The sequence below is a fragment of the Hyla sarda genome, chromosome 3 (assembly GCF_029499605.1).
Source record: "Hyla sarda isolate aHylSar1 chromosome 3, aHylSar1.hap1, whole genome shotgun sequence".
Taxonomy (NCBI): Eukaryota; Metazoa; Chordata; class Amphibia; order Anura; family Hylidae; genus Hyla; species Hyla sarda.
In genome coordinates this window covers 10,188,715-10,199,814 of record NC_079191.1, presented here as the reverse complement: position 1 = coordinate 10,199,814, position 11,100 = coordinate 10,188,715, and the positions used below count along the sequence as shown (strand labels likewise).

General features: G+C 46.5%; 1 protein-coding gene across 1 annotated transcript; it reads right to left on the bottom strand.

Annotated features, from left to right (window-relative positions):
- Nucleotides 1-9,996: 9,996 nt before the first annotated feature.
- LOC130360917 (taste receptor type 2 member 66-like) lies at nucleotides 9,997-10,794 on the bottom strand. Its single transcript, XM_056563471.1, has one exon. The coding sequence runs from the start codon at nucleotides 10,792-10,794 to the stop codon at nucleotides 9,997-9,999; it is 798 nt and encodes a 265-aa protein (XP_056419446.1).
- Nucleotides 10,795-11,100: the final 306 nt, after the last annotated feature.

Genomic DNA, 11,100 nt, shown 5'->3' with positions numbered 1-11,100 from the left:
CCTCATGCTGCCGCCACCTCCAGGCTGTGTCATTCAGCCACTATATGGTCTTCTAATGCTTCTGCCAACTTCTGGCTGTGTAATTCAGCCACTATATGGTCTGCTCATGCTACCACCACATCCATGCTGAAACGGCACAGTCGCTGATCCCGTGTGGATGATGGCGTGGGCAGTACCAGGGAGCGGAGTCTAAGATGCTGCTGGTTTTCACCAGAGCTCACCACAAAGCAAGATGAATGTTACGCCGAGCGCTCCAGGTCCCTGCTCCTCCCCGGAGCGCTCGCGGTGTTTGTCTCTGTGCAGCGCCCCGGTCAGACCCACTGACCGGGAGCGCTGCACTAGTGTCACCGGCGGGGATGCGATCCGCGTAGGGGGACGTGCCCGCCCGCAGGTCGCATCCCAATCTCCTCACCTGCCCCGTCCTCTGGCCTTTCAGTCCTGGCGCGCGTGGCCCCGCTCTCTAGGGCGCGCATGCGCCGGCTCTCTGAAATTTAAAGGGCCAGTGCACCATTAATTGGTGCCTGGCCCAATCAGCACCTGCACCTGTGATATGTATATAAAAACCCACTTCCCCTTCCTGTCCTTGCCGGATCTTGTTGCCTTGTGCCCTGTGAAAGCGTTTAGTGTGTTCCCAAGCCTGTGTACCCAGACCTTCTGCTGTTGCCCCTGACTACGACTCTTGCTGCCTGCCCTGACCTTCTGCTACGTCTGACCTTGCTCTTGCCTTGTCCCTGTGTATCGCGCCTGTCTCAGCTGTCAGCTGGGGTTGAGTCACTATCGGGTGGAACGACCTGGGGGTTACCTGCCGCTGCAAGTCCATCCCGCTTTGCGGCGGGCTCTGGTGAAAACCAGTAACCCTTTAGACTCCGTTCCCCTGGTACGGCCCACGCCATCACCCCACTGACACAGAGGATCCACCACCAGTGTCCTTGCTGCATACCAGTCCGGATCCTGACAATGAGCTTGCTGAGGCAGGTGTCACCCAGGTTGCTACCCCTGATATGACTCATCCACACAGGCTGCTGAGGTGTTATGTGGCACAGTTAAGATAAGGCAAACTCGTGGTCTGGACAGGGAAGAGGTCAGGGCAGGTGGCACAGGAGCGTGAGCAGGAACAAATCTCGGAGATCAGAGGGCAGGCAGCAAAGGAGCAAGGTCTGGAACACAGTTAGACAACACACAACAGGAACGCTTTGTCTAGGGCTAGTGAGCACAAAGATCCGTCAAGGACAGGAAGGAAGTGTGGGGTTAAATAAACACAGGACAAGAAAAGAACGAATCAATGGTGCACTGGCTCTTTAAACCTGAGGAAGCTAGCACACGCACCCCCTAGGAGGTGGGGGCACACTTGCCTGCAGCAGGGAACAGTAGAAGGGACAGAGATGCAGTGAGAAGAGTGAGAGCCCGGCATTCGCATGCGGGTGCATCCTGCAATGTAAACATCGGCAGAAGCAGCACGGGAGGACGAGGCCGGCATGTCTGGCTGCAGTGCTACTTGTGACACACGCTGTGTCATTCAGCCACTATATGGTCTCGTCATGCTTCCGCGGCCTCAAGGCTGTGTCATTCAGCCACTATATGGTCTCCTCATGCTGCTGCCACCTCCACACTGTGTCATTCAGCCACAATATGGTCTCTTTATGCTGCCGCAAATTCCAGGCTGTCATTCAGCCACTATATGCTGCCGCCAACTCCAGGCTGTGTCATTAAACCACTATATGGTCTCCTCATGCTGCCGCCAACTCCATGCTGTGTCATTCAGCCACTGTATGGTCTCCTCATGCTGCCAACACCTCAACGCTGTGTCAATCAGCGTATATATGGTCTCCTCATACTAATGCCACCTTCAGGCTCTGTCATTGTGCCGCTCTGTGACAGTGATTCTAATAGCGATGCCTCCGATCTGCATGTCATACTGAATAACAATATCATTTCACTAACACAGCACACACCCTATGCGTGTTACACCAAGGCAAAGTGTTCTACACCCTATTCAGGCTCTCTGTAGGCCATAAATAGCTGTTTTTAATAGCGATCCACCGCAAATAAATTCTGACCAAAATTTTTCTTTTGGAAAATTCAGCAAATCCGCTGAATCGAATTTTTCAAAAATACCACTCATCTCTACTAGATACTACAACTCCCACTAGGCCGCTAACTTCTGATGTATGCTGGATTCTACAACAATGACCTGTCCGCTACCTCTTGTTGTACATTGGCTGCTTCAACTCCCACTAGTTTGCCACCCTCTGCTATACAATGGCTAATACACCTCCCACCAGTCCTCCACCTTCTGCTATATGCTGGCTACTATAATCCCAGCAGTCCAGTACCTTGCTGCTACCGTTACTACAGGCCAGGCTACACAAAAAAAAGGGAGAATTTTTAAAACAATTGGAAAAAGCAACTGTGTCTTTCAATACCTCCATGTGCATTTTAACACTGGCAGGCATCTACCAACAACCAGGGATAATTTATGCAACTTTATTTTAGTGTTAATAAGCCTACAATATCCGCTAGTGCTTTGTGTTTTTAACAAGCTGTTAGTTACCATGGGTTTGCACATGTCTCTGTAATTTAGCCTTTAAACAACTTGAATACATTCCTAGGTGACGCTAGTAGTGCTATATAGGGCTTTAGAGCTCTTAGGCAGAGTCATACACATGTTTTGAGGCTTATTTCACTGCTGATTCATCGAGAACTAGTTCAACGCGAACCAAACTTTTTCCGAAAGTTTGGCAAATCCGACAAACCGTACGTTTCAAAAAATTTGCTAATCTCCAGTATCACTTCATTCAAGAAAAGCATAATCAAACTACAAAACAAATATTTTAATAGAATTAGATTTGAAATCCTATCAAAAATATAAATTAAAAAAATATATATTTTTTTCCAGTATGATATGTATTAGGATTAACTCTCACCCAGAAAGAACAGTAAAGACTTTACCTTTCTTCATGTCTATGAGAGGGGGCGTGATGGTTTAGGTGCTATGTCCGAGCCCAAAGCAGCCCCGCTGGTCATTGTTGGAAAGTGGCCACGGACAGGCTGCTGATCTTTTAGAAAGCAGCCTGCATTGCAGTCAGTTTAGTTAGTGGGCCTGCTGGAGCGTGGCCAGGTAAGAGAGAATAAAAAACAAAGAAAAAAAAGTAGGCGAGAAAGAGGGGGGGGGAATGATGAGGCACAAGGGGAAATGGGGAGATCAGAGAGGGGGAAATGTTGTGGCACAGTGGCTGATAAAGGGGGAGGAATGATGTGGAACAGGTGGGATCAGACTATGGAGGACTGATGTGGCAAATGGAGGAATTAAATTTGGGGGAATTGAAGTTGAGGAAATAATGTGGCATTAAGCCAAGAGCTTCCAAGTAATTTATTTTACATTCATTTTTTTATTTATTTAAATTTCCCTGTTAAAATGAGGGTGCGTGTAATACACTGATAAATACGGTTTAAAATTTCATGTGACAACACTAAAGACGTGAAACTCTGCTAGAACGTAAAGTAGTGAGTGCAAAGCCTGTTTAACAGTGTTTAATGTTGTGTCAACACAGCCATTAATGTCTAAACCTTGGCAACAAAAGTAAGTAGACCCTTAAGTGGAAATGTCCATATTGGGCCCAGAGAGGGAGATTTATCAATACCTGTGCAGAGGAAAAGTTGACCAGTTGTTTATAGCACCCAATCAGATCGCTTCTTTCCTTTTTGAAAAGGTCTCAAAAAAATTAAAGAAGAAATCTGATTGGTTGCTATGAGTAACTGGTCAAATTTTCCTCTGCACAGGTTTTGATAAATCTCCAATACTTTGTTTAGTCACCATTATTTTTAAGCACTCTCTTTAGCCTCCTGGGCATGGAGTTCCTCAGAGCTTCACCGGTTTCCACTGGAGTCTTCTTCTACTCCTCTAGGATGTCCTCACAGAGCTGGTGGATGTTTTAGAGCTTGTACTCTCCCACCTTCCATTTGGGGATGCCCCACAGATGCTCAATAGGGATTAGGTTGGAGAGATGCTTGGCCAGTCCACTATTTTGGCTTTAGCTTGCCCTTGGACGTCAGCCATGCAGACCAATTTAATGCAGTGTGTGGCGTATAGTCTGAGCACTGACAGGATGACCCCCCCCCCCCCTTTTCAACTCTGTGAGGAGTGGACTCACTTATGGGAGATACTGTATATATAATGTGAGGGGTGGACTCATTTATGGGAGATACTTAGGGCTGGCGTTAGGGCGGGGCAAACCAGGCAATTGCCTAGGGCCCCATCCCCCAGGGGACCCCCTGCCAGCTGCTCAGCAGAGGCGTGCGCACGGGGTGCTAATCAAGCTCGGGGGGGGGGGGGGGAAAGTGGCCGCCACTGAACAGCCCGCAGGTGGCCCCAGTCACTTTCTGGACATCCCTGTGTCCCGAAAGATTTTATCGAAACACAAGGATGTCTCAGTTACCTTTCTGCGGCCCTGCGTTAACTGACATCCCATGCGTGCGCCCATAGCAACGGAGGAGCGGAGCATTGAGGAGGACGCGCGCCAGCCGCCATGGTAAGCCACTAGCACCAGCTGGCATCACGTCATCTTCGGTGTTCTGACCACCGCTCCTCCGGTCCAGGGACCTACTGCTATGTTCTATAGGCCTTAGCAGTAGATCATGATCCCGGAGTGGTGATTGGAACACTGAAGTGGGGCAGTACACAGACATGCAGCCTCTAGCCATACACTGTATATGGCTGAAGGCTCCATGTGTGTGGCGGAACTATAATGCACCTAATGTGGGGGAACTATACTGCCCCATATGTGGGGGAACTATACTGCCCCTAATGTGGGGAACTATACTGCCTCTAATGTGGGGGAGCTATACTGCACCTAATGTGGAGAACTATACTGCACCTAATGTGGGGGAACTGCACTGCACCAAATGTGGGGGACCTATACTGCAACTAATGTGGGGGAACTATACTTCACCTAATGTGGAGAATTGTACTGCACCTAATGTGGGGGAACTGTACTGCACCTAATGTGGGGGAACTGTACCGCCCCTAATTTGGGGAGAACTGTACTGCACCTAATGTCGGGGGAACTATACTGCCAACCTAATGTGGGGGAACTAAAACCTAATGTGGGGGAACTATACTGCCTACCTAATGTGGGGGAACTATACTGCCTACCCAATGTGGGGGAACATATTGCCTACCTAATGTGGGGGAACATATTGCCTACCTAATGTGGGGGAACTATACTGCCAACCTAATGTGGGGGAACTACAACTTAATGTGGGGGGAATTATACTGCAAACCTAAGGTGGGGGGACTATACAGCCAACCCAATGTGTGGGAACTATACTGCCAACCTAATGTGGGGGAACTATACAAAAAAATAAAATTGTACTATTCTGATCCCTGTAACTATTTAATTTTTCTGTAAATGGGGATGTATGAGTGTCTTTTTTTGTGCTGGGATTTGAAGTTTTTATTGGTACCATTTATGTTTTGATGGGAATTTTCAATTGATTTTTAGATATTTTTTATGGTATTTGAAGTGACCAAAAATGTGCAAATCTGGTTAGTGCACTATTATGACTTTAGGCGGCCCCTCTTTTGATTTTGCCTAGGGCCACGCTAAGCCTAAAACTGGCCCTGGAGATACTATATATATTGTGATGGGTGGACTCACATATGGGAAATACTGTGTATATATAATGTGAGGGGTGGACTCACTTATGGGATATACTGTAATTAACCCCTTAAGGACCAGGCTTGTATGAATACGTCCCTGCGCCCTGGGTCTTAAGGACCAGGCACGTGCTCATACGTCTTGGCGAATTTCGCATCCCGCCACGCGTTGGGCGGGTTGTGAAACCGGATGCCTGTGGAAATTGTTCAGCAGGCGTCCGAGGCAAACGTCGAGGGGGGTCCCAGGACCCCCACATGCCGGCGATTTTTTTGGGGGCCGCAGCTTTTTTTTTTCTATTACTGTTATACACTTTTTACAAGCACCACACACTACATACTTCCCCGCCCCCCCCCCCCCCCCGCACACCCCCTCCTCCCCTCCACTTCCTCCCCCCCCTGCCACCGTAGAAAAAAGGCGATGGCCCGCTGGGCATTTTCGTCAGCGAAGGCTTACGCTTTTTTAGCCTCCGACTCCGAATCTGCCAGTGAGGACGAGGAAGATCCTACATTTTTGTGTTCTTCCTCATCCTCCTCATCATCTAGTAGTGAAGATGAGTCCCCTGTACGGTGGCGGAGACGCTGCCAGGCGAGGCCACGCGCCCCCCATGAGAGTGACCCAGTGGCTGACACTAGTACGAGTGGCAATGCCGCTCGTAATAGGAGTCCGACCCACCAGACAAGTGCACCGGAGCCCCCAGAGGGTTATCAGCCACGGATTCCTGAGTTTGTTGGCGACTCAGGAATCCGGATTGACCATGCTGGCTTCACTGATCTGGACTTTTTAAAGGTTTTTTTCAGTGACAGCCTGGTCAATCACATGGTGGAGCAAACAAATTTGAATACCCAGCAGTTCATTGCCCACCACCCCGATTCGCTTTTGGCCAGGCCCAGTGAATGGCGCCCCATTGATGCAGCGGAAATGAGGACATTTAGGGGCCTCTCGCTGCATATGGGCCTGGACAAAAAACAAGTGCTCATCACTACTGGAGCGGGGACGTCCTCTGTCAGACCCTGCTTTACAGTATGGCGAAGACACGGAGGCGGATCGAGGCCATTTGGAAATGCCTGCATTATGCAGATAATGCGGCATGTCCACCCCGGGGTGATCCCACCCATGACCGGCTTTACAAAGTGAGGCCGGTCATCGATCACTTTGGGGCCTACGTACCGCTCAGGGACCTCTCTGTAGATGAGTCTCTCATCAGTTTTAAGGGGAGACTCATCTTCCGCCAGTATATTCCCTCGAAAGCGGGTGCGGTATGGCGTGAAGCTCTATAAACTTTGTGAGAGTACCTCCGGGTACACTTGCAAGTTTATAGTGTATGAGGGACGAGATTCCCGTATTGAACCCCTAGAATGTCCCGCCCCCCCTTCTGGGTGTTAGCGGGAAAATCGTTTGGGACCTTGTGCACCCATTGCTGGATAAGGGTTTCCACGTATACGTGGATAACTTTTATACCAGCATCCCTCTGTTCAAATCCCTTTCCGCCAGATCCACGTCCGCTTGTGGGACCGTGCGGTAGAACCAGAGAGGCCTCCCTCTAAATTTGGTCCAGGCGCCTATGCCCAAGGGTGAGTCCCGTGCCCTGACTCATGATAACCTGTTGTTGGTGAAGTAAAAGGATAAGAGGTATGTCCTTATACTCACCACTATTCATGGGAACGGCAGTACCCCTGTCCCTGTGCGAGGTACCGTGGGATTGGTCCTCAAGCCCGATTGTATTCTGGACTACAATCGGTATATGGGGGGAGTTGATCTCTCAGATCAAGTCCTTAAGCCATTTAACGCCATGCGGAAAACACGGGCATGGTACAAAAAAGTTGCGGTCTACTTGGTACAGGTTGCCATGTACAACGCTTTTGTACTATTCCAGTATGCTGGCAACACAGGGACATTCCTCCAGTACCAAGAAGAAGTCCTAAGGTTCCTGATCTTTGGCGACCGGGAAAGAGCAGGCCGGACTTCCCAAGGGTCTGGAGTTATAGGCGCCAGGATCGTCCCAGGCCAACACTTTCCAGGTGTGATCCTCCACAGTAGAAAGAAGGGACGAACCCAGAAAAGATGCAGAGTGTGTAGCAGGAGGGGGATACGGAAGGACACCACGTATCAGTGCGACACTTGCCCAGATAATCCGGGCCTCTGCATAGGCTGCTTCTGGGAGTATCACACTTCCATGGAGCACTAAATTTTCCCTTTTCAGTTTAATTTTCCATAATTTGACCAATGTACATTCCAAATTGTTAACCTCCTAAAACCACTAAATAGCCCGAAAAAAACTGAAAAAAAAAAAATACCTGATAAGACCTCTGGGGGTGTTTAAAAAAAAAATGGGTCATAGGTCACTGAGTCCCTATCATCGGGGACTTTTTTTTTATGTTACCTCAAATGTGCAGCGCTCTCTCTCCACCTGAGCGGGTGCGCATTTGAGGCAACAGGTTAGGGATGGCCACACACATCACATTCCCAGAATGATGACTCAGAGCATAGGGTTTGGGGTGGGCATATTTTTTTTTAGTTTTGGCTATGCTCTGGGTCATCATTCTGGGAATATATCCTCTTTTATTATAATTTATAATTTTCTGTCCCACTGTACCCCATATTACGGGCCTCTGTACCCCACCTGTATACCCCAGTTATGGCCCGTTGTCCCCCATAGTGTTCCCCTATTTTAGGGCTCAGTGCTCCCCCCATTAACGCTCCTTGAGGGGGGGTCCCACATCCTGTGCTATGAAAAGCTCAAGGCCCCTGACTGACCTCATGCCTATACCAAGACCTGGTGTGCACCAGCGGAGCCAAAATCATCCAAAAATCAGGTATGTCCTTGTCTTTTCTGCTATTAACCCTTGTAAAAATGTAAAATTTTGGGGAACCCACATTTTAGTGAAATTTTTTTATTTTACATATGCAAAAGTCGTGAAACACCTGTGGGGTATTAAGGCTCACTTAATTCCTTGTTACGTTCCTCAAGGGGTCTAGTATCCAAAATGGTATGCCATGTGTTTTTTTTTTGCTGTTCTGGCACCATAGGGGCTTCCTAAATGCAACATGCCCCCCAAAAACCATTTCAGAAAAACGTACTCTCCAAAATCCCCTTGTTGCTCCTTCCCTTCTGAGCCCTCTACTGCGCCCGCCGAACAATTTACATAGACATATGAGGTATGTGCTTACTCGAGAGAAATTGGGCTACAGATATAAGTATAAATTTTCTCCTTTTACCCCTTGTAAAAATTCAAAAATTGGGTCTACAAGAACATGTGAGTGTAAAAAATGAAGATTGTGAATTTTCTCCTTCACTTTTCTGCTATTCCTGTGAAACACCTAAAGGGTTAAAACAATGACTGAATGTTATTTTGATTACTTTGAGGGGTTTAGTTTTTAGAATGAGGTCTTTTATGGGGTATTTCTAATATGAATACCCTTCAAATCCACTTCAAACCTGAACTGGTCCCTGAAAAATAGTGAGTTTGAAAATTTTGTGAAAAATTGGAAAATTGTTGCTGAACTTTGAAGCCCTCTGGTGTCTTCCAAAAGTAAAAACTTGTCAATTTTATGATGCAAACATAAAGTAGACATATTGTATATGTTAATAAAAAAAAATTATTTGGAATATCCATTTTCCTTACAAGCAGAGAGCTTCAAAGTTAGAAAAATGCTAAATTTTCAATTTTTCATCAAATCATGGGATTTTTCACCAATAAAGGATGCAAGTTACCACAAAAATGTACCACCATGTTAAAGTAGAATATGTCATGAAAAAACATTCTCGGAATCAGAATGATAACTGAAAGCATTCCAGAGTTATTAATGTTTAAAATAACAGTAGTCAGATGTTCAAAAAACGCTCTGGTCCTAAGGTGTAAAATGGCCTGGTCCTTAAGGGGTTAAAGGAAACCTCATGTGTGCTGAAATGTAGGCTGCTGATAAAGAATGACTCAATTTATAGATTTTTACAAAAAAAAAACATTTTGAATACTCGTTTATTTCAATATTCAGACAAGGATATAGATCTATATGGGTAATATAATCTTTATGATTAACATCTACAACATTTTACTTATATTAAAGGGGTTGTACACTGCCCTGCCTTTAGGAGCTCCGCTCGCAGCGTCCGGAAGTTCATTACTCTGAACGCTGTGTGCGGGCTTCCGTGTTCGGGGCCGCCCCCTCGTGACGTAATGCCCGCCCCTTCAACGAAAGTCTATGGGAAGGGGGCTTGACAGTGGTCGTGCCCCCTTTCCATAGACTTTCGTTGAGGGGGCGGGTGCTCCGAAAGGCAGGGCAGTGAACAACCCCTTTAAAGATAGGATTACATTTAAAGCTTGGAGACGCCATCCACCTATCAAGTAGTTACAGTCATCTCTAAGTCCCCAGGTTCTTCTCTCTTCATCCAGCAGTTGGATAAGGACTTGAGGATCCTGGACAATGGATTCTTCAGCTTGGGTGTTACATAGATCAGTAACATTGAGTGCAATGTTTCAATAGTGGTCCAAGAAATGGAAAGTATCACAAAGCCAAACATGTTATAGAACCTCACTGCCACTAAACTGGTGATGCAAAACAATACAAAGGTAAAGAAGGAACCAGCAATGTACTTAATGATTCTATAATAGGGATCCAGAGAGTTGGTCACATTCCTGTTACATCTCATGTGTCTGATGTGAAGGTACAGAGAGGTGATAAGAAACAGCGAGGACAAGAAACGTATAAACAATAACACAAAGATGTTTCCGAAGAATACAGCATGTTTTAGATATATATTTTTATGGATATAATCATTTGTTGAATTACTGAAAACAATACGTCTATATTTAACGAAATAGGTCATTAAGGTTTGGCCAATGGAAACCAGTAGAGAAGCCATAATAAAGTATAGGATCTTCTTTGAAAATAGTCTCCTCATCTGTAAGAAGAAGACACTGTGAATGTTGGAGATCTTCAGATAGAAGACGATGCTGAGTAGAGTGGACAACCAAATGGAGGAATACATAGAGGAGATGGAAGTGATTTGAATAATAAAGTCATATTTAGGAGAACACATTGTACAGAATGATTCCCAGAATAGTCTCAGCTGCAAAACAGATTGTGAAATCATCCTGGATATCATGACGGAGATGATGACTTGGTCAGACGTGGACATGCTTCTTCTTTTCCTTCAATCCATAACATAGACAGCTGTAATGTACACGTGTGCTATTAGTCCTAATATGAAGGCAATTTCTGTTGAAACAACGAGACTGAAATGTAGCAGAGGATTATTATTCTCTATGTAAGAAGTCATCTCTCCTGGGGTATTAGTGATCTGCACTGATGGAAGGTGAAACAGGTTACGTCTGGTGTAGGGAGAAATCTTATATCTCATGGAATAATGCAAATTATACTGCAAAGGCATGTTCTCCTCCTCTTCTCTAATATCATGCCGCCTCACGTGAATGGAAAGATACTG